We start from the raw sequence: 24,615 nt of genomic DNA on the forward strand, positions 1-24,615 counted from the left end.
AGCACCTTCTCATCCAGCTCATCTACTTTTTCCACCCACTGGTATGTAACTATTCATTCATGTATAATTTAACCCTTGGAATCATATCTAGTTTACCTGTGATAGTGTTGTAAACTTGGAGGGTTTGCAGGGGGTTATAACTGGACTTCCAGTCTTACATCCTTATCAAAGCTGCAAAGTATTTTGTTAGTGCATGAAGAAGTAAAAGCAAACATGACTTCAAAATTTGGGAGGGATTTTACTGATCAATCCACTACAGACATAGCTAATTTGTGTTACTTAGGAATGAAGAAAATGCAAGTGGTCACAGAACCGCGTAGTGGAACTTGTATCATTTTTTCCAGTTACTTTTAAGAGTAAGTGTGAGTCTTAAGAAAAGATTTTTACGATAATGTTAAATGAATTTGCTAATAACTTCAGATTTAACTAATTAAAATGGAAGAAGGTTAAATGGTTTGATACCATTTTGTGGCACAAGAGGTTTTGTTGGAGGAAGTTCATTGGTAATTAGACCAAATCTTGGAAGTTTTAGGTTATACTTTTAGCTTTGCAATTGCTTCAGGTTTTGTCTCTGCTCTGACTACTCTGACTGTAACCTTTGTTTAGTCCTGTAAACAAGTAGGATGGATGCTGAGGGGTGAATGCACTTTACATGCTAAAATAGCATTTTAAAGGTTTCTGATAGTATTTAGCTATAGTGAGCTAAACATAGCTGAGCTCTTTGTGCTTTAAGAAAAAAGAACCTTTAGACCAGATCGTATAAATAATAAGCTAATTCAGAGTAAAAATCATTGAATTATACATGACTACCTCTTGAAGCTGCTGTGTAATGATTGTGCTCTGGTCTTAGGTGTGTAATGCTTTTTTAAGTGGCTCGAAGAATGATGACACTATGATGACAACAATGTGCTAAAGACAAACAGGAGGAAAATACTGGGTTTAATGAGGTTATGCTGACATAAGGCAAGAAAAGGAATGTGACTAATTGTAGAGCTGATTGTTCCTCAAGTTAGGGCTCAGTACATTTTGTAATTCTGTGATGGGTATTACGGTGTTTAGCAGTTTTTTCTAAATATGTGATTATTACTGGTATTTCATTCTTAATGATGGTATCCAGTATACACTGTGCCTATTTTTAAAAAGTGACATCATTTTTGTGGGACAGAGCCTGCAAATTCAGTAAATTAAAGACATTTTGTAGTAGTTTAGCTCATTAAACTGGTATTTCTGAAACTTTTGACCTCCCAGTTTATTGTTTGACATGCTATTCAGTATTGGAAAAAAAAAAAAACAAACCGAAATGTAGCAAATGAATATGTAAAATGGTTATCTTTCTAGTGCAGATAGTGGATCAAATTCTGGTTTGATTTGTGACACTAGTGAGGGGTGATTAAGGATATTAGTGAACCTGATGTGCAGTATCTCTAGATGGTTCAACAGAAAAATAACGCCAACAAGTAAAAATAGTTAAAACAGAAGCCTATGAAAAATACGCACCCTGCGTAGTATTACAAATACAAAACCAGAGTATCTTTAGATATCAAATAGTTTGATGATTCTTTAAAAATTGAGATTCTTGAAAGTATTATAGATACATAGTGGTGTGTTTTTTTTCCCCCAATATAGATTTGTGAAGAAATTAATAAATACAGCTGATAAAGTGCTTTTTTGGCTATGTATAATGAATGGGACAAAAAAAAAAATCAGGAAGATAAAATGGAACCTTTTAAAAACAAAACCAAAACCAAAACAAAACGGAAAACCATGGAAAGCCAGAAGTTAATTCAAAGTGAAATCTGATAGGAAATTCAAGAATCTTTTCATGAAAAGTTGTTTTGGCTTGGTTTGTTTTTTGTTGTTGTTTGGTTCGTTTTGTGGTTTTTTTTGTTTGTTTTGTGGTGGTTTTTTTTCGTAGCACTCTTGCAGTTAACAGGATATAAATATGTTTGAGGAAAACCCTGCTCTGAACTGCACTGGTTCCCTCACTGCCACGGGCAACATAAATGAAGATTTTTGTCGCTGAAATTGGGCATTTGGATGTGTTTAGAATGTTCAAATAAACAATACCTTCCCAGCAATTTTTCTCTTATGTTCTACGTGAGATGTGTGTAGTATGTTGGGTATTCCCTGCTGTCTTTATGGGAGTCAGAAAGCAAATGAGCTGCTCTGACACGCAGCACTTTTTCTGCCAGCATGGCTATTTCATGTTTTGATTTGGTTTGCTTCTTCCCTGTTTTTTTTTCTCTCTTTCACACCTGTCTGTCTGTTTTGATTTGTGCATCCTGTCCCATTTTTGTATGTAACAAGCAACTACATTAATGCTGGCTGACTGAGAAAGCAACACCATTTGTTGGATAAGAAGCATCGTTTCTCACTCTAACGCTTCCTTTCTGACAGGAGGAGGGAGGTTCATGTAGAGTAGATTTATGTCGGCTTCCCTGTGCATTGAAGAGGAAGGGTAGGAGGAACAGTAAGTGAGTTTTCACCAAGAACAGTCCTGTTATTTCCAGATCTGACAACCCTTCCAGGCTATGCTTTGGCAACACACAAACTTGATTGTGAAGAAGTCATTTTGGCCTCCTCAGGATAGAGATTTATGAACGTACAGTTCCTGCTAGAGTTTTCTAGATTTCATCAAGGTGAGTGTAGAGCTTGGTGCTCGAGCGCTTGCTTTTAGTGACCTGATCTAGTGTTAGCAATAGTCCTTCTTCTGATAGAAGTTTGGTCTAAATCACCTCCTGAGGCCCTTTCCTAAAGAAATTTCAATGTGCCCTCTTTCCCTATAAACGAATCCCTTTGTGATTTTGCAGTTGCTTGAACCCATATCAGTGGATGCGCAGCCTGTATGAGAACAGGCATACACTGTGAAATGGCTTACAAAATATTGACAGCTACAATATACTTAAGCTTATTCAGTCCTAAAAAATAGACCAAAAAAAATGCTTTCCCCCCCTTCAAACATTCTGCTTGTTCAGTAAGTTCCTATTGAGGAGAGTTTCACCCAACAGTGAGATATATGTAGATATAGATATAAATTAATATTTTTTTTAAACAATGGAGTTCTAAATTTCTAGAAGATGCAGTTTCATTATATTTTATTCTAGCCATTTGAGTAGAGCTTCCTAAGCAGTCATTCTGAGAAAGTCAACCCACCGCAGTGAAGAAAGGTTCTGTGGCTAGACGCCAGGTGCCAGCCAGAGCTGCGCTGTCCCTGCCCCTCCTCAACTGGACAGAGGATAGAAAATATAATGAAGGGCTCGTGGGTTGAGATAAGGACAGGGAGAGATCACTCTCTGATTACAGTCACAGGCAAAACAGACTCGACTTGGCAAAATTAGTTTAATTTATCACCAGTCAAATCAGAGTAGGATAATGAGAAATAAAACCAAATCTTAAAAACACCTTTCCCTCACCTCTCCCTCTTCCCAGGCTCAACTTCACTACCCATTTTCTCTGCCTCCTCCTGTCCAGTGGCACAGGAAGACAGGGAATGGGGGTTGCGGTCAGTTTGTCTCTTGTTGTTTCTGCTGTTCCGTCCTCCTCGGAGGACTCCTCACACTTTTCTGCTCCAATGTGAGGTCCCTCCCATGGGAGACAGTCATCCGTGAACTTCTTCAATGGGAATCCTTCCCACAAGCTGTAATTCTTCACCGACTGCTCCAGTGTGGGTCCTTTCCACAGAGCGCAGTCCTTCAGGGACAGACTGCTTCAGTGTTGAGTCCTCCATGGGGTCACAAGTCCTGCCAGCAAACCTGCTTCCGTATAGGCTCCTCCTGCCAGGAGCCTGCTCCAGCATGGGCTTTCCACAGGGTCACAGCCTCCTTTGGGTGTTCACCTGCTCCACTGTGGAGTCCTCCATGGGCTGCAGATGGATCTTTGCTCCACCATGGACCTCCATGGGCTGCAGAGGCACAGCCTGCTTCACCATCATCTTCACCACAGGCCGCAGGGGAATCTCGACTCTGGCACCTGGAGCACCTCGTCCCCTTCCTTCTTCACTGACTTTGGTGTCTGCAGAGTTTTTTCTCTCACATCTTCTCACCCCTCTCTCCAGCTGCTCTTCTGCAGCAGATTTTTTTTTCCTCTCTTCTTAAACATGTTATCACAGAGGTGCTGCCATCATCACTGATGGGCTCAGCCTTGGCCAGCAGTGGGTCTGTCTTGCAGCCAGCTGGCATTGGCTCTGTCGGACATAGGGGAAGCTTCCAGCAGCTTCTCACAGAAGTCACCCCCGTAGCCTCCCACTACCAAAATCTTGCCATGCAAACCTGATACATTCACTCCTGATTTGTGCAATACTACTCTCTTGTACCACTCTTCTAGAAGTAAACATTACTGTACTCTGTGATCACACTTCTTAGAAATGCAGATTTCAGAAATACAATCAACTGTTGTTTTGTTTTTAATTTAAAAAATAGATCACTTGAGACAATGAAAGCAAGAAGCAGGATTTACGTTAAGCCAAGTTCTTTAAAGGATGGAAACTCTATTTATTCTGGTGTCAGTCTAATAAAAACAGATTTCTCTAAGGATAGACTCCCTGTCTTTGACCTTGGAGCAGGCCAGCCGCCCTTTGAAGGCTTGTGCCACCATCCCTAATCTGGAGAAAGAGCTGCTCCGCACTGTTTCTGAAGAGCAATTGCAATTGCAGCATTGCTGCTGGCCTCAGCCTTGTGAGTCTTATCCATGTGGAGATGACTTCTGTGTGAGACCAGTGGCTTAACCTGTTGTCTTGCCTTTGAAGGCATGTATGTTTGGTTTTTTTTTTTTTTTAAAAAAAAGGAGAAAATTTTCTAGTGTGCCTGCATTTGCTGTCAGCATGTTTGTAGAGGAAGGACATACTTGTTGTAGAACCCTTGTTGTATGAACTGAGGTCAGAAAATGTGGCTTGAGATTTTCTCTTCCAGAGACCTCCTGCCTGACCTTGGTCGACTCTTCAGATCTAATCTGCAAAGGGTTTAACATGTTCTTAAAACTTAGTCTGTGAGCGACATGCCTGACTTCGTATGTTGAATTTGTGCCTTAAATGCTTTATAAAATTAGACAAAGAATTTTTGTATCCTGGAGTTTGTAAAGTAGGGACAGAAATACTTATTTTCTGTGTGATGTTCCTTTTCTGATACGTAATCTCGTTTACCGTTCAGTCACTGAACTCAACTAATTCTCTCTGATGTACGATACTTTTCTTTTTAGTTTCTTAGCTTGCAAATGTCCTGTGAAGAAATTCTTAATTTATTATAACTGTTATTTTCAAATAATTTAGAAATCTTTCTTTTCATGCTGTCCTAGGTGCAGTAAAGACTCTGTGTAAATAATCAGTTAATCATTCTTTCCTGTACTTACAAGTTCGTTTAAAAGAATGAAGAGGAAATAACATTTGCTGAAAATCTTTTCACAGCAAAATGTTTGCATGGATAAATACATGATGAGAGGAACATGATGTATATAAATACAATTAGATTCTTTTCCTGCAAGATCCAATTACTGAGGATTCATGCAGTATATAGTCAAATACTTAAATAATGTTTTGGAGAGCTGACTCACTATCCTTATGCCTGTAATTTGCTGCTGATATCTAATGTAACTAATTTTTTCAAGACTACCATTGTGCATCGTGCATTATGGTCAGATAGCAAAATCTTTCCTCATATTTTGTCTCATGCTAATTTGCAAGTGGTGGCCACCTATATCAGCTGCCTCTCTGAACTTTCCCTGATCATACATAGCTTGATAGTATGTAATCTTTTCCTCCCATTTGACCTTCCTCCCTCCCACCTCCTAAAAATTTTAAATACTCTTTCTTGATTATCTCTGAAGAAATTAAATATTTAAAATTGTATTTCTGGCTTATCCTCTTTAATTTTCTCATTCTGCTGTAATATTACAGTATTAATAGACTGTGATGACTGAGAATTTCTCTGATGAGGTGTCTAGAAGTGCTTAATTTCTGTCCAGTTTTGAGAGGAAGTTCTGCTCGGACCTATTTTGAGTTTAGACAGGGCTATTCTATAGACTGATCGAAGCTTTGTGTGTTCAGCATGACTAGACCCTTAGTTATCCACCTGCAAATTGCGTTAGGAAGTGTATTTATTTTCTGCAAAATCATTTTGAAGATTGTGAAGCTGAAATGCACAAGGCTCAAACGGATACCCAGAACTGCATGTGTAATATTCTATTTGTCCTATTGTGGGGGGGGGGGGGAAAACCCACCCCAAAACAACCTCTAGATCTGTAGGGCCAAGAACAAGGGATATACTTCAGGATCTGTAGCCTCCATCCCATGTAGTCTGTACTTGCTTAGTTTGTCAGAACGAAATTTGATAACTACGTGTAGTAGATCTGAGATGGCTCATCTACATTCATTTTAGCATCTATCTACAGGACATATCAAAATGGTTGGAAGCTGTTCAGCAGAAAGCTGCTGGGGATGTAGGCCTGGTGACCCTTCTAGAAAGGGATTTCGTTTAATTGCTGGATTGGAACAATAAAACAAGGTCTTGACTTTGTATCCTCAAAAATGTACTGTCATTACTAAATCCTGTTAGACTGAATGCATTTTGGTTACTTGGTCCATCGTTTAGAAGCTGAAGTTTCCAACAGGTATAATATGGTATCATAAAATGCATGAAAGCTTAGACTTGTTTCTCCTACATCATAAAAACTAAACAAAATTTTGCCACTTTATTCCTTTCCCAACGCTTTCAGTAGCAGTTCTCTTCTTTATTTATCACATACTTTTTGCTCTCCCCCCATTCCAGACCTAGATCTTGTGATTTTTTTTTTAGTAGATAACATTTTGTGTATTTAAAGCAAAATTAAAAAAATCCTGTGTAAAAATCCCATACCTGAGATCAAAATTAAGTGTATGTCCACCTAATGCATTTTTAATTTCTTACAGTTTAGATGAATTCAGGTTGTAAAAATATTCTACGTGGTAGTTTAGATTACTAGCTTCTAAGAGCATGGTACTGTCTATAAATATTGTCTAGAAGATTTTAGATGTGAACAGACTACAGGCATTGATAAATAGCTATTTATAGGATGGAAATCATAGAATCATAGAATGGTTTGGATTGGATAGGACCTTAAAGATAATCTAATTCCAAACCCCCTGCCATGACCAGGTACACCTTCCACTACACCAGGTTGCTCAACACCTCATCCAGCCTGACCTTGAACACTTCCAGGGATGGGGCATCCACAGCTTCTCTGGGCAACCTGTTCCAGTGCTTCACAACCCTCACAGTGAAGATTTTCTTCCTTAGATCTAATCTAAATCTCCCCTTTTCAGTTTAAAGCCATTGCCCCTTGTCCTGTCCCTACATGCCCTTGTAAGAAGTCCCTCTCCACCTTTCCTGTAGGCCCCCTTTAGGTACTGGAAAGCTGCTATAAGATCAGCCCGGAGCCTTCTCTTCTCCAGGCTGAACAGCCCCAACTCTCTCAGCCTGTCTTTCAGCCCTCTGATCATCTTCGTGGCCCTCTGGACTCGCTCCAGCAGCTCCATGTCCTTCTTATGTTGAGCAGCCCAGAGTTGAACGCAGTACTGCAGGTGGGGTGTCACGAGAGCAGAACAGAGGGGCAGAATCACCTTCGTCGACCTGCTGGCCACACTTCTTTTGATGCAGCTCAGGATACAGTTGGCTTTCTGGGCTGCCAGTGCACATTGCTGGCTCATGTTGAGCTTCTCGTCAACCAACACCTCCAAGTCCTTCTCCTCAGGGCTGCTCTCAATCCATTCTCTGCTCAGCCTGTACTTGTGCTTGGGATTGCCCTGACCGACATGCAGGACCTTTCACTTGACCTTGTTAAAATTCACAAGGTTCTCACAGGCAATGCCAGTGAATGCCAATTTTCTGTTGCAGTTTTTTCATTCTCTCTTTATTTTCATTTGTTACCTCTGGGTTTCATCTGAGACAGGACCATGTCAAAGTTTGCCAGAAGGCCTTTACTGAAGGGACTGAGGGATTGTTTCAGTCTTCCTTTTTCCTCCCTGCCCTCCTTCACAGTTGCCTCTCAAAAATTCCCTTTTCTTAGTAGATATTCAAAGGCATCTCCATCAATTTTTTTTTCTACCTCATTTTTGGGAAAAGCCGTAGAAAACGCTGACTGTAGCAATAAAAACTTTCTTTTTGGCCCAACCTGCTCAGCTTCTTTGCCTCTTTTGACCCCGTCCTTAAACCAGGAAACTTATAACTATAGATGTGAATGATTTGTTTCATTGCACAGTGAACCATCCTTCCAGTAAGTGGATGGAAAGGAGTCAGTGCGGCAAAGAAAGTGAGAACGTAGGGAGAGATCCACCTTGAGTATCATGATTACGCAAGCTTGGAAGTGTTTTCGGACATTAGGTAGGTGATGGTAAAGCTGCCTTCTGAACTTACAAAAATACACTTATATCATATGATATAGAAAAAAAAATGTTTATGTATGTTTGAATTTAATACCGTTTTACATATACATATATAGCTACAAAGGTGCATGCACACACACAAATATTAAATATTAAATAGTTAATGCTGCGTTTACCATGAACCATCTAAAATATTACAGTGCAGCAGAGGTTCGTTTTTGTTTTTTGGTGTTTGTTTTTTTTTTTTTTTTCTCTCTGTCTTGCTGCATCTTCCATTTACTTAAATGGGGTCACCAGTGGAACTATTCATAATGCTTAATAACACACTCTACCAGTGATGTGCTCTTCAGAATACTGAAATTGATTTTTCTTCTCTAAAAGTGTGACCTGCCTGTGTAGCCTTTGTCCTAATGGCTAATAATACGTGATGTTCCTAACAGCATGGGATGTAAGCGCAGATGTTCTGCAGGCATCGGAGGAAAGCAGCCTCAGTGCAACGTCTAATGCTGTTCAAGGCATTTCATTTGCTGCAGATCAATGTCTGCTTTGAAGGAGAATAATTAAAGTGTTTTGTTCCTTTTGAAATGGGTTCTCAAAATTAGATTTATATTGTCCAAAGCTTAATAAGGGGCTAGATAGATATGCACGAGGCATGAGCATCTTGTTAAAGTCATAGACGCCTAACACTTTTGAAATACAGTGTATTAAGGTAAGAACCGAACTTCAGGCAGCCACTTTAATGATAATGGTTGATATGATTAAAGATATTAAAAATACCACAGTGGATCTGACTTGTCTGTTCTAGATTACCTTTGCTGTAGTGCTTAAGAGATAACTTTTAAGAAAAATGCAATTCTGTTCAGTGCCATATTACATCTGCAACATAGGAAATTGTACTGTTCATTCTGCATCACACAGAACTCCTGTTGGAATTCTTATCCTACCAAGATGAGAGGAACATTTCCATGAAGTATATTTAGTTCTTCAAGATTGGATGAACAGATTGGATGGCAGAATCAAGGAAGACTACAAAGCCCTGGGGGTGCAAAAAAAGTATTGGTGCCTAAGTTATCTTCCATTTTACCAGTTAGAGGAAAGGATGCAGCCAGAAATAGATTTATAACACAAATCAACTTCTGGGTTCATGGCTGGTGCTGTTGTGAGGGTTTTGGCTTTTGTGACAACGGGGCATTCTTCAATGACTATAGCGTGTTCGGGAGGGATAGGATTCATCTGCCTAGCAGAGGCAAGGGAATCTTTGGCAGCAGGGTGGCCAACCTGGTGAGGTGGACTTTAAGCTGAAAGACTCAGGGGGCAGGGTCCAAAGTGACAACACTCACGCCATTGCATCCAACTGGGGAATAAGCCAGGCTAACTGGAGCAGTGACAAATGTTCCTTAGCTGCCTCCCAAGATGAGAACCAGAAGACCAACCACCTCAAGTGTATGTGAACCAATGCACGCTGCCTGGGGAACAAACAGGAGGAACTGGAGCTCTGTGCCCAATCAGAAAGTTATGATATCATCAGAATAACTGAAAAATGGTGGGACAACTCCCAGGACTGAAGGATCGCGATGGATAGCTATAGGCTGTTTTGTAAAGACAGGCAGAGAAGAAGAGGTGGAGTCGCGCTCTATGTTGAGGAGAACCTTGAACCTATAGAAGTTGACTATAGTGATTGTGGAAGCGCTATGAATGCCTCAGGGTCAAGATCAGAGGGGTCTTCTCCAAGGGGGATCTTACGTTAGGCATCTACTGACCTCCAAACCAAGATGATAAGGCCAACGAAGCAGTAGTTGGGTCACTTAAGCAAGCTTGGTGTCAACAGAACCTAGTTCTTATGAATGACTTCAACTACCCAGGCATTTGTTGGAAGAACAATACAGCAGCTTACATGTCAGCCCTCCTGTCATTATCTCACTCTCCTCAGTGCTTGTCAGGCCACACCTGGAATACTGTGTTCAATTTGGTTCCTGCTATATAAAAAAGAAGTGGACAGGCTGGCAGGAGTCTGAAGAAGGGCCACAAAGATGATCAAAGGACTGGGAAGCCTGCCATATGAAGAAAGGCTGAGAAAACTGGGTTCACTGAGCCTTGAGAAAAGAAGGCTTAGGGGAAACCTTATCATCATGTTCCAGTATTTAAAGGGTGGCTACAAAGAAGATGGAGACTCACTTTTTGCAAGGTGTCACATGGAAAAGCCGAGGAGTAATGGGTACAAATTACTCCTGAGGAGATTCGGATTGGACGTAAGAGGAAGATTTTCACAATGAGAACAAAATTTTTCACAATTTGGAATAATCTCCCCGGGGAAGTGGTGGATTCTCCAATATTGGACACTTCTAAGCTTCAGCTGGACAGGTTGCTGGTCTAGACAGGTGCTGTCTAGACTGTGCTTGCCAAGAAAGGTTTGGCCAGATGATCCTTGAAGTCCCCTCCAACCTCATATTCCATGATTCTATGATTGTTTATTCATTGTTGTTGTTGGTTTTACCATAAGTAAATCCGAATTTGCAGGGCTGGTGCAGAAATTGCCTGATAAGGGTCTGTGTTATGCAGATGAGCTAGTAATTCCTTTTGATCTTGAACTCTGGGAATTTAATACTTCTGCAGTGTTGGGCTGCATCTTGTTAGGTAGTTGCACAGGCAGTGCTGATCCTGTTCCTGAGGGTGTGGACCACTCTTTTCCACTTACGCTTCGTATCACAGTGGCAGTGACAGCATGTGTGGCAAAGTAAAGCTAAGCATGCTATATGTATAATCCGGTTGTCTCTTAATGCAAGTTGACAGCCGCTGGCAGAGCAGGTTGAAGTGATATTCTTGGAGACTTTTGCTACAGATCGCAGTCTGAAAAAATCCCAATCCCTACAGCTCCTTCTTACAGGATTTATTCAGCTCTGTTTGTTGTGAGGAGCACCATATTCTTTTACTGAACTAGCTCTTTGTAATGCTTGCTAATTCTCCTCAGGGTTGCTTGCTTATTAAACAAAATTTCAGAACAGCAACGGTATACAGGCTTATATTATTTACTATATCTCTACATGATCATATTATCATTTTTATTGGTGCAAAAGTGCATTTTTATATAGCTAATTTGGTACTATATACCAGCGCTAAGTCTTAACTAAGGGCTGAAGTACATTTGCAATCTGATGTTTTAACTTGCTGTTCTGAAGAAAAAAAAATGAAGGTAGCTTGTGATAGAAACATGCCGCACCCCCATATTTTCATTTCTGTGTCTTCGGAGGTGATTTACAGCTGTAAGGAGGTAAATAGTTTCTTTCTGGATATCATCAGATGCCACAGAATCACAGCATCGCTGAGGCTGGAAGATCTGTCGCACGCTTCTGCTCAGAGCAGGTTGCCCAGGACCATACCTGGTCAGGATTTGAGCATCTCAGAGGATGGAGGTTCCAGGGAATACGTATTATCTTCTTTATAACTTCTTAAAACTGATGTTTTAACTCTCAGTAGGCATATTGAGACTTGTTAACCTGCTGCTCTTCCTGTTGTATACATGGCTAGATGGATTTGTGAATTTTCCAGGTTTCTGAAACTTTGAAGCATCAGTTCATAATGGCAGTCTGGTGTATGAGAGGATATGGCATAATCTGCAACTCAGGATTATCTGTTTCCAGACCAGTTGTGTGTCCTCACAAAAGCTACATCTGGTTTCTTTGTCAGTCCTCCCCAGTGAATTTTTTTCTGTTTCGTTTTTAGTGTTTCTGGTGCGTGGATGACTGTGCTTTGGGGGTGAGGAGGGCAACAGTGAAATCCTAATCATCTCTTGGAGATTCTCTAGTGCAGTATGTGGGGCGTAAGATATTTGCCTTGGAGGCTAGTTTAGTCTTGTTTAAATCTAGAAACATTATTGAATATGAACCTCTGATCTCTGATTCTTAGAACAGATGCTTTTTGTGAGTGAGCAATTCTCTTTTCAGTAATTTCTTGACACAAAGACAGCTAAGGCATTGCTGTTGTCTGACAGGGATTGATGGCCCAGCTGCTTTTCAAGATGATGTTCAGAAGATAGGAAGTCAAGTGCAGATTCTCACTGTTGGACAGTCTAGCCATGATGAAGATGATGGAGAGAAAATGGCTAGTGGCCAGCAACAGCAAAGCAAACAAGATCTTAGAACAGCAATGCAGAAAAAAGGTAAGTGGCCAAAGCTGCCTTCGTGTTCTCACTGCTGCTTTTTGTGTGTTGACTCCTTTTCCTATCCTCCCTCTCAGCCCTAGCCTAAGCAGAGATTGTTGCTCTGTGTTTCTTCTCCTGAGAGCCTGTTTGCCTCGGATCTATTATCTCAAAAAAAAAAAAAAAAAAAAGAAATTCTCTCTCATCTCAAGGAACAAGAGCTCTCCAGGCTCTCAAGGATATGGCTTTTCCATCTGCAGTGCAGTGCTGCTATTAAGGTACAGGCAGATGTTAATGCTCATATCCATCTGCTCACATTTTTATATTATACAACTCTGGAAATCACTTACTTGAGGGTTAAAAAACAGTACAGAGTAACAACATTCAAACTAGAATATGAATTTTAGTTATGTTGTCAGTTAAATATTGTTCATGTTTTCATAACATGCCTTCAAGTGTGCAGAGGTGAAAATTACAGCACTGTGTATTCTGCAGCATATCCCATGCATAGCCCTCAAATGTTCTGGAATTTTTTTTTTTTCTAGAGGCTTGCGTGATTTGGGAGATAGATTGTGTATGTACACATTCATGCATCTGTCTCTTCCTTCCTGCACTGTTATTATCTCTCATTAGATGTTAACTGTAGGAAGGAAAAAAAAATCCTAAAATCCTCACAAAGCTTTTTCTGAAGGCATTTGCTTTGGAGTTGTTCTTCAGTGTACAGCTTTTGGCTCAAACCAAGAGTGCTCTGATGCTTTAAGAATAAACTCTTTGTGTATAAAGAGCAAAACGTAAGTGCAAACTTGACTCATCTAGAATAGACTATTCATACCTAAATGCCCGCCTCTTGTCTGCAGAGCAGTTCTCACTAAGATTCATTTTTTCAGGGACATTACTCTGCAGATGTGAGCAACTTCAACTGAAATGGGCAGATTTTCTCCAAGTGTGGTATTTCCTGGGCATTTTGAGTCGGAGGGATGTTGGCATGACTAACAAGTTCTGATCTGTGTGGTGATTGTGTTGCCTTAAACTATGGCTTAGAATATTTAATCATCAGGCACACCACTTACTAAAGCTGATAGACTTAAAAACGTCAACAGACTTCTCAAATTAGGTCAGAGCACTCAGATTTTTACTCTGGGAGACATTTCTATTTTTGATGTTTTTTCCAGGTTAAAGATATATTCTTATTCTCTCCATTTTTTCTCTTTATTTTTTAATAGAAGCAGTGGGTGCATTATTTTTTTATTTGATTTTGTTTTGCTTTGTTGCTTCATATTCTTAAATATATGATACAACCTTTTTTTTTGTGCGGGTCTGAGTACACTCCTGATCAGAACAGACACTGCTGAGAGTGGACCACCAGTATGCTTGAAGTCGGGGCGGGGGGCACTTTTTTTTAAATGAGAGTGCTGAGATTTACTAATTTTTATTAACAACAGTATACTCTGTGAGACACAAGGAAGGTATTAAGACAAGTCTGCAACTAGCAGCATCTCCATAAAATATTTTTACCATGCGTGTATGGCTTGCCACTTGATAACAGCAGAGAAGGCTTGTTAGAAAGTTTTGAGTATCTCAGTATTCGTGGGAAGCTTTATGTAGAGTTAGGGTTTTTCATGTGGATCCCCACTGCCACTTGACTCCTTGTGGCATGTCCTTACTGGCATGTCCCCGTGGATCTGAATTCGTTTAGAATTGCTGTCTCCCGTCAGTCCTTCTCTTGCGTGGAATAAGAGCAAAAGGAGAAGAACACAGAGATAAATGCTAACTGGCCTAACGGGAAACGCTGAGTACCATCAGATTTGCGTAGCCCTGATTTGTGCCCATTCTGCTCTTTGATAACTAACTTTGTGGAGAGGAGCCTCTCTCAGCACGTGTCTCTGCTTCCCCAGGAAGTCAAGTTCTGTTACCAGAGGCTATAGGCTACCTGAACGTGAAAAGAGTATGCCGCTTGCAAGAAAATACCAAATGTTTCATTTCTCCATCTGTTGGAAATTGCCGTACTAGAATCATTTTCTTCCTACAGGAAATATTCATCCTTTTGATTTCAGAAGACTTAATATGTAGAGTTTCTCTCTGGCAAATGAGTCACTAGGACAGAGCCAGACTTCCTTAAGTTTTAACACTGAATAACTAATATTTAGTCTTCACAGTTATCAGTTTCCTGTATGCCTCTGTAAAGACTTGGAACAAGCAATTTGGTCTTAGTTGTTCTTTGCTACCTGAGATGACAACTGTTTTGAGATTTAGGGAAGGAGTAGGTTTGATTTTGAGGTTCAAAAACAAAACAGGAGCTCTCTGAAGCATTCTTCCCCATAGGTCAAGCACAGACTTTTCGAAAGCTGGCATGGAATTTTCACCATCAAAATACTGGTGGTGAAATAGTGAGCACAGATGTAGAAATAAATGCATTGCATCTGTGCATATTCAAGTATGGCTTTATTGCACAGCTGCCAGCTGAGGAGATGGACTGTCTCTATTACCCATGCATATTTGACTAGAGCGTGGTTGTCATTATTAAGAAATAATGCTTGTGATTAATGAGTGTGTGATTAATAATGAGTGAGTCCTACAGGCTTTGAAAATAATCTGTTGACCTATGAACTCAGGCCTCCCTTGCATAACCACATCCTATTGAAACTTTTTGCTGTCGTGCTGCGTGGTGTATGTCCAGATTGGGAGAACTGAAGAAGTGAATAATGAGACCATTCATTGTGCAGCTGAATGGAATACTAGCATTGCATATGCTTCTGTTTTATTTTTATACACTTACTCTTACTACTCTGGTGGTGTTTCATTACCCGATATGTATCTGGTGTCAAAAGCTATTTTAAAGGGTTATACATTGAAGTTACTGGAAGCAGCAATAACGTAAAAAGTATTTAAGTACTTTTTTTGGTGTCTTTTTTTTTTTCATTCCATTCCAAAATTTGAACTGAAGAAAACTATTACTGATACTATCTCTGATGTTTATATTTCTGTACATTAGTTTGGTTCAGTCTCTACTTGTTGCAGACCAAGCTCACATTCCAAAAGACAAAGCTACGTGAAAGTCTCTATGTGTATCCCTGGAAGTCCCAGAAGAACATTTTAGAGAGCCTGAGAATCACTTGCATTGATCAGTTTTATTTTTTGCTGTGTTAAAATTCAAAAGTAGGCCAAAAACCTACCATGCAGGGAACATTGTGCACAGAAGGGTTTGTGGCACATCCGTTCAGCATGGATGATATTTTCTGAAGCTTCAGCTCTGTGATCCAGGTCTTTTTGACTTTAATCAAAGTATTAAAAAAAAAGGTGACAGCAGGTATATAAGCAGGTAGAAGGTGAATTTGATTGTGCAGGAAGATAAAATATCCGTAATTAGGAATTCTGGCAGCAGCATTATGGCCCCATCCAGTACGCCTTTAGACCTGTTGGCAAATTAGGCTTGTTCAGTCAATTAAGGGTTTGTGGAATCAAGCCCTTGGATTTTTTCCTTTCCCAGATCCCCATGCAAATACATCCTGGTCCTCTTCCACCTCCCAATCCAGTCTTGTCGCCCTGGATCATGTTCCTGGTAAGTACAGAAGGAAAAAGTTAATTATGCCTGTGCTGCTTGGCTCTGGAAATCTTTGCATTTCAGTTATCCTTCTGCATTGGACTTACCAATAGTGGAAATTCTGGACCACATATTTTTTCTTTCTTTCTTTCTTTCTTTCTTTCTTTTTTTTTTTTTTAGGAAAAAATATTGTGTAGTTAGCCTCTAGTATGTGGAACTTAAAGTTTGAACCCGAGCACAGGATGGCTTTATCTGCATGATACTCCTTGAAAAACTAGGTCTGGCAAATGACCCAGCATTGATGCTTTCTGCTGCTGAGTCCTATTTGATGTTCCAAGTTTTGTTTCCCTTTGAAAAGCCTGAGGTTTTGAATTCTTGTAAAGTCACATTTTTAAGTGCTGTAAAGGAGCTCTGTTGGCCTGGACTGATACTGTATTTTACATTAAATAAATATGCATGAGAACATTTCTTTGATGTGAATGTTTCTTCTCAGTCTAAGATCTGCTCTTCGTCAGATCACATAGGAACAGTTAAACGTGTGCTGTAGAAGGGCTCGTATTTTAATTGTTAAGGTTTCCAAATGGCTGTGATAGGTTGTCCACTCAATTCCAATTTCAGGTTTAAGATTTTGTTTTGTGTTTGAAGTACTTGATTGGATTAAGAGGATCTGAATTTAATTCCTAACTGGATGTTGTATCACTGGGTAACTCAATCCTCTCTATGGAATGGAAACCATGATATTTGCTTTCTTATTTGCTGAAAAGTTTTGGCTTCTCAGGGCAGGTACAGTCTCACCCACGTATTTGTACGTTGCCTCGCACAGTGAACCCTGCTCACACACCCCCTTTCTCACCTGTGAGCCTTAGGGTGCAACAGTATAATAAGTGATGTTTTACAGCAAGTTTGGACAGCTTTAATGTATTAGTATTTCATATAAGTGCACTGCTTTCTCCTCAGGCATTTCAAGCAGCATGAATTTTGATGAGGAAGAGGATGAGGAAGATGAAGACAGCTCCAGTTCTTCACAGTTAAACAGTAACACCCGTCCTGGTTCTGCCACAAGCAAGAAATCCAATAAGGTAAGGGGTGAGTGCCGAAGAAGGAGCACGCAGGCTGCTATGTGCGTGATTTCAGGGTGCAGTCAGGATAGGCCTGGCTTTCTTGTTTTGTTTTTAATATGCACTAGAGTATCTCCAAGGTGATTCACTGTGATAGCTCTCAGGGTTCACAGGAGCAAGCAATGAAAGTAATGACTTGGAGAAAAGAATAGCAAATATTTTCTGAACTTGAATGAAGAGAAAGGTAAACAGTAAATATTTATCTTTCTGCCTCTTGCAGGTGCTCAGAAGGATCTTTTGTTTTTATTGCCTGTTTCTGAGCGTTTTCCCACCCTGTTCTCACTGCTACCATCCAAACATAAAATAAGACTTTGGCTTGTTCAAATATTCTAAATCGCAAGTTCTTGCTAAACCTGTTGATGGCGACCCACTCTTTTATATACTGCACTGACTGCTCATCTCTGTTATATTTCTATCTAGCTTAAAATGTCTGTCCCCATCCCATTTCTCCTTTCATCAAAGAGCATCACTGTCCTTGGGTATAGCCTTTCTGAAGAGAAGTGTGGTGAGATGGGACGGTGTGAGCCAGCGTTGGTGTTGTAACATTACAGCACTCTGCTTGTGCAGCCACCCTGTTCTGCTGTGCCAGGTGTGTCTGTACGCTGAGCATCAGCGGCACACAGAACTGCTCCCTGGGGCTTTGGTAGCCAAGAGCTTGAGCAGTTGAATGAGGAGTGATCCTTAGCTTGATAAGCTGCCTTCAAGACTGCTGAGGAATCAGAACGGGGAAGACAATATGTCCTTTATATTTATTTTTTTTTAAATGCGGCTTCCATCGAATTTCATTCCTTTGTACTTATAACCTTGTAAATCAAAGTCGAGGAAATCTGAGTTTTGCTTACTGTTTTAGGAAACGGCCTCAGCCCCAAGTCCTTCCACAAATGAGCCTCTCGTAGATGTTGATGACCTGGAGGAATTTTCTGTAAGACCTGCTCCACAGGGTGTCACCGTCAAATGCAGAATCACAAGAGACAAGAAGGGAATGGACCGAGGGATGTACCCTACTTATTACCTCCACTTGGAAAGGGAGCATGGTAAAAAGGTCATAAAATAACTGGAATGGCATACCAGTTGCATCTGAATATAAAAAAAAAAAATAAATTAAAAATCTGAAGAAGTCTTACAAAGAAAGTATAGTCTTATATGTAAAATCTATTTTCACTGAGATCTGCCCTACAATCTTCCAAAAGCAAACAGTAGTTTCACTTTGTTGTACTGCCTTTCTTCCTGTGTCTAATCTTTGGCCTTAAACAATCCATGCATGGCACCTTTATGTGACAGTCAGGAGTTGGGCCACTGCATTCTTTGGCCTGAAAAGCATCTATTTTCAATTCATCTGGAAGACTCAGAGCATCTTAGAATGAAGCATTTAACCAAATAGATCAAATTTAATTATTTAAACCATAAATAACAGACTGAGTGGTTGAGAAGTCACTTTTCCTTTCCAGATTTTTATCTGGTTTTGCTAAGTCCCAGGAGACCTTCTGTTACTTCAGTAATGATGCTGGAAGACAGAAGAATTTCCTATGGTTTACGTATATCAAAGCGGGAGGTGGTGTGTACTAACCCCTTTGGCATTCTAGAATGTGTTTTTTGTACTGCTTAGGTGTTTCTGTTAGCTGGAAGGAAACGAAAGAAGAGTAAAACCTCTAATTACCTCATCTCCATAGACCCAACTGACCTGTCTCGGGGTGGAGAGAGTTTTATTGGAAAACTGAGGTAAACACTGATACATCTAAGAATTTTCTTTATATAATATAAAGTTTATTTCAAATTAAGAAGTCTATAAGTCACTATGACTTCTTAATTAGAAGCTTGATTTCGTATGTGATAATAGTCTTAAAGTTCAGCAGTATCCAAGGCATGTTTTCAAAACATCTCAGGTACTTTACAAGATCCATTTTATTACAAGTCAGCAAGACTGACGCTCTTAAATGCTCAAAGGCCAAATTCTCAAGGGCGTATGGGCACAACTTACCTTAATGGGATTTTCAGAATTGCATGAGTAGATTGTGTCTAACCTGTATTGATATAAATACCTTGAAATGGAAGTTCTGTCTGTTAGACAATCTGAAAATCTCTTTGGTTTCACCTATGTCTTAAGATCTTAATTAGAGTTCTTTACAAGTACTGGAATTCTTTCAGAACCACTTGTTTTGTTTCTGTCTGTCACCCCATCATACATCAATCTGTTGTTGATGCCTACGTGGAGCCTCTCGATGTATGTTTAGATCGTCTGTGCCTGAGGAAAGGGACTGTGCTGCTAATTGCCATTTGTCTGTGTGGATCTCGGAACTTCATGCGCTATTTATTGCAGTGCAAACACAGAATGAGGATAATGTGGGTTTAGTATGTTCTAATTTGTGTTTTGCACTCCTTGATGTTCTTTCAATTTAAATAGGAAAGACTGATCTTACTTATCACAGAATCACAGAATCACAGAATGTTAGAGATTGGAAGGGACCTCAAAGGATCATCTAGTCCAGTCCCCCTGCCTGTGCAGGACCACCTAGATCAGACAGCACATGAACGTGTCCAGGCGGGTTTTGAACATCTCCAGAGAAGGTGACTCCTCAACCTCTCTGGGCAGCCTGTTCCAGTGTTCTGTTACCCTTACTGGGAAGAAGTTCTTCCTCATGTTTAAGCGGAACCTCCTATGTTCCAGCTTATATCCATTTCCCCTTGTCCTATCATTGGATGCCAGTGAGAAGAGCCTGGCTCCATCCTCATGACAGTCACCCTTTACATATTTATAAACATTAATGAGGCCCCCCTCAGTCTTCTCTTCTCCAAGCTAAAGAGACCCAGCTCCCTCAGCCTTTCCTCATGAGGGAGATGCTCCACTCCCTTAATAATCTTTGTGGCCCTGCACTGGACTCTCTCAAACAGCTCCTTGTCCTTCTTGAACTGAGTGGCCCAGAACTGGACACAATATTCCAGATGCGGCCTCACCAGGGCAGAGGAGAGGGGGAGGAGAACCTCTCTCGACCTACTAACCACACCCCTTCTAATACACCCCAGGATGCCATTGGCCTTCTTGGCCACAAAGGCACATTGGTGGCTCATGGTCATCCTGCTGTCCACCAGGACCCCCAGGTCCCTTTCCTCTGTGCTGCTCCCCAGCAGTTCAGTCCCCAACTTGTACTGGTACATGGGGTTGTTCTTACCCAGATGCAAGACTCTACACTTGCCCTTGTTGTATTTCATTAAGTTTCTCCCCGCCCAACTCTCCAGCCTGTCCAGGTCTCTCTGAATGGCAGCACAGCCTTCAGGTGTGTCAGCCACTCCTCTCAGTTTAGTGTCATCAGCAAACTTGCTGACTGTGCACTCTATTCCCTCACCCAAGTCATTGATGAATATGTTGAACAATACAGGTCCCAGTACTGACACTTGAGGGGACTCCACTGGATACAGGCCTCCAACTGGACTCTGTCCCATTGACCATTACTCTCTGGCTTCTATCCTTCAGCCAGTTCACAATCCACCTCACTATCCAATCATCCAGACCCCACTTCCTCAGTTTAGCTATGAGGATGCCGTGGGAGACTGTGTCAAATGCTTTACAGAAGTCAAGATAGACCACATCCACTGCTCTACCATCATCCGCCCACTGGGTGATGTCCTCATAAAAGGCTATCAGGTTTGTCAAGCACGACTTCCCCTTAGTGAAGCCATGTTGACTGCCCCTAATGACCCTCTTATCCTTGATATGCCTAGAGACAGCACCAAGGATAAGTTGTTCCATTATCCTTCCCGGGATGGAGGTGAGGCTGACCGGTCTATAGTTACCTGGGTCTTCCTTCTTGCCCTTTTTGAAGACCAGAGTGACATTTGCTTTCCTCCAGTCCTCAGGCACCTCTCCCGTTCCCCATGATTTAGCAAAGATGATGGCGAGTGGTCTGGCAATGACGTCCGCCAGCTCCCTCAGCACCCACGAGTGCATCCCATCAGAACCCATGGATTTATGGATGGCCAGGTTGCTTAACTGGTCCCTAACTAAGTCCTCATTAACCAAGGTAGACCCCTCCTCTATTCTGACTTCCTCAGGAGCCTCAGGGTTCTGGGGCTCATCAGGATAGCCTCCAGCAGTATAGACTGAGGCAAAGATGGCATTCAGTAACTCTGCCTTCTTCTTATCCTCTGTCACCAGGGCACCCTCCTCATTCACCAGTGGGCCTACATTGCCTCTAGTGTTAGTTTTATCTGCAATGTATTTGAAGAAGCCCTTTCTGTTGTCATTGACCTTTCTTGCAAGGTTTAATTCCAAGGAGGTCTTAGCTTTCCTAGTTGCCTCCCTACGTCCTCTGACAGCAGACCTATATTCTTCCCTTACTTATAACTTTATAAAAATCACTCTGTGTATTCTAATAGAGTTAGTAGTCAAGTAAGAAAGCGGATAATTTTGTACAAAGTAAACATATTTTAAAACCCCAGCAGACAAACAAAACCCCACCTGAGTGTTTCCTTATTGTTTTCTTGAATTTACTAGTTTGCAAGATGCCATGAGAAGTGTCCAGCGTAATAAGGGACCTTTAGTATACTCTGCTGTACTGTGCCTTTACATTTTTGTTATGACCTTCAATCCAGGAGTTGCTATGTAGTTGGGATTAGCATTAACAACTAGTTGTATTCTGTATTATCTGTCCTTCCTTTGAGGCTACAATGCAGTAAAGGATAGATGTCTTGGGCAGCATTACTGTCAAGTGGTAATTGGATTTTCCATTTTTTTTTTTTTTTGATAGATCAAATCTTATGGGAACTAAGTTTACAGTTTATGACAATGGAGTAAATCCAATGAAAACAACATCAAGCCTGGAGGCGAGTATCCTGCGTCAGGAGCTAGCTGCTATTTGTTACGTAAGTACTGCTCACAGGCAAAATATACAAGAAAGGGCAGTTCAGTTTCTGAAAGAGCACACTGAATTTCCTTCTCACTTATGATTATGTAAATCAGTATTCATACTTTGATGTAATCAAACAGCTGATCTTCACTGGAGAAACTGGGAAATTCAGTGGAAAGTAGAGGTGAAAAACGTTGTGCACAGAACCAGGTTGCCCAGTTCGCACTTTTGGTCAGAGGGTGTTGGAGCTTTTACGTAACCCTCTGGAAGGGGTAGGATGCTTCACAGCCTGCAGGCACCATCCAAGGGAGCCTCCTGAACTGGAAAGGGTTGTGCACATGGAATCATTGCACTGAAGTATGATCTTTTCTAATGGTGTTTTGGAGGAGGCCTCTCTGATCCACAACACAGGTAGCTGGACGGCTAGGTCTGCAGCAGTGGCTGAGAGACTGGGACAAAAACTCGAAAACTCCTTTTTACCAGGAAAAAACCCAAGCAAACCCCAAACAAAATCCAGAACTCAATTAAGCGAGAGAAACCAGCTTTTTTATAGGACAGTGAATAGCATTTTTCAGGGGCAATGCTGGCAATCAAGACTTGAAGCACAGTTGCTGTTGCTTCATGATTGCTGGATGACTAAGTTCATGACTATTGTTTTGATGACAGTATTCTTTCTGTCCAGAAATCTCTGTCCCTAAGAAACTCTTCCAGTCAAAATACTTACATGCACTGCTACAGAAAGTTTTCTGTTTTCACAAATCAATAATTTCTGATGAAAATATCCAAACCCCACTTTTCTGAAAAGTTCCTTCCAAGCTCTAAGTAAGGATGCCTGGAGCTCTGTCAGATCGAGGTCCAGCCATCCCAGCATAGACCCTGTGTATGCACAGAATGTGCTCCTGGAAAGGTCAGCTTTAGGATGCGGGGAGGAATGCGCCTGGAAGCTTCTGGCACCTCAAAAGGAAAGCAGAGAACCATCCTTTCCTTGCAAAGTGCTGAAAACACTGAGGAATGGCAGTATTAACTGCTAGTGTGTTCTTTTCCTGCTGCTTAGGATGTAGTTTTTCTGGGAAAATAGTATAAACAGTGTGTGTGTTCGCATGTGCTATTATTCAGGCACGTGGCCTACCATTGCAGACAGACAGACACGCACACATATCCCTCCGTTCCTGTTGGATGTGAAACTCTCTGAGAATTTCAGAAGATCCAGCTAACAGGATTTAACAAGAAAGTTAAACAAAAAAGTTTAACAAGTTTGATGTCAGTTTGACTGAAGTTTCAGTAGGAACCTAGGAGAACTTATGTGTTTAATAAAAGGTGATTTTACTGGTTTATATAGGAGGGCATTCCCTGGAGCTAGGGGAACTAGTCTTCTGGTGCAAACTTGTCATACAAGGAGAAAACAAAAAATAGTTTTAAAAAAAGTTATATATTAAAAAAAATCTAGGTATTGCTTGTATAAGTCAACAACCATGACATTTGAACCATTAACATTACCAAATAAAATACTCAGTTGCAGTCAGCAGAGGTAATTAGAAGTGTGAGCATTGGAAAGAACAGAAACATGGCCACTGTTTCGAGAATGTGGCTAAGATAAGCTGCTTTTATATGTCTTTTTTGAGACCAGCAGTTTAGAACTTATACATTTGTATAAGAAAATGACTCGTTCCATTGATATTTTGATACTCGTGGAGAAAGGCAGCAGGCTTGCAGGTGTGCTATGGCCAGGGGATGAAAGGAAATTGGTATGATATTTTATTACTAGCCAGGTTTACTAAAGTGAGATTAATTGATCCTGGCTGCAGCAGAACCACAGAAAAAAATGCCAGAAAGAGCACTCCTGAAACACCCTTGTCCTAAGGCAACCTTTTCATTCCTGCCTCGAGATTTTTCCTGCAGTAAAAACTATAATAAACAATGCTTTGAAAGCACCACTATGCCTCTCTCTGTCTCTCAGCTCATCCGATCAAGTACCCATCCGGAGAGCAAGAGCTGCTTCCACCAACGTACTGAGCCTGACCTGCTGAATCATCTCCAGGTCTGGTTTCTACAGGCAGAAGCTGGTGATGCAGCGGTTGTTTACAGTGGGATAAACGTGTTGGGAACCCTCATTGTGGATCTCACCTTGAGGCATGTTTCAAGCAACAGGAATAAAGTTAGTGCAAGGAGCGAGTTTTATTGGGTGCCGTTAACCGTTTTTACGCTGGCTGCTGATGGCAGGCCAGCATGTTAATAAACCTGCAGCAGCACCTAATGGCTGATTTCAGAATCGCTTGGCAAAATTTATGGAGAAGCAGGGAGGTGTAACTGTACCATTTGTACCAGGATTTTCTGTGCTGGATTCCTTTATATCCGTAGTATCTTATAACTCAGTTTGCATCAGATTCTGCAGGTAGGGAGCTCAGCTGGTATTTGGAGGTGGGACTCAGGTCCATGAAAGCAATAAAAGGACATGTTTCTACTTGAGCCTCAATCACTTGCATTGTGCTCCGGAGTAGTGGGTTCTGTGGTTTGGGCTTTCAATGGAATGATAGTTTCTACAGGATATGTTAAGGACAGGGCACAGCTGTGTGAAGCAAGCCCAGGAAGGGAAGTGGCTGAAGAAGAATCAGGGTAATTAAATCGGGAAT

The 24,615-nt window shown here is 41.0% G+C and overlaps 1 protein-coding gene across 1 annotated transcript in view; it reads left to right on the forward strand.

Moving 5' to 3' along the window:
- TUB (TUB bipartite transcription factor) overlaps nucleotides 1–24,615 on the forward strand; it is a 46,658-nt gene that overhangs the window by 17,120 nt on the left and 4,923 nt on the right. The window contains exons 5-10 of the mRNA XM_086612870.1: nucleotides 12,339–12,506; nucleotides 15,973–16,044; nucleotides 16,984–17,105; nucleotides 17,995–18,186; nucleotides 18,751–18,863; nucleotides 21,887–22,001. Coding sequence (XP_086468996.1) covers nucleotides 12,339–12,506; nucleotides 15,973–16,044; nucleotides 16,984–17,105; nucleotides 17,995–18,186; nucleotides 18,751–18,863; nucleotides 21,887–22,001 — 782 coding nt within the window. The remainder of the gene's footprint in view (nucleotides 1–12,338; nucleotides 12,507–15,972; nucleotides 16,045–16,983; nucleotides 17,106–17,994; nucleotides 18,187–18,750; nucleotides 18,864–21,886; nucleotides 22,002–24,615) is intronic.

This window comes from Tauraco erythrolophus, chromosome 6, assembly GCF_009769465.1.
Source record: "Tauraco erythrolophus isolate bTauEry1 chromosome 6, bTauEry1.pri, whole genome shotgun sequence".
Taxonomy (NCBI): Eukaryota; Metazoa; Chordata; class Aves; order Musophagiformes; family Musophagidae; genus Tauraco; species Tauraco erythrolophus.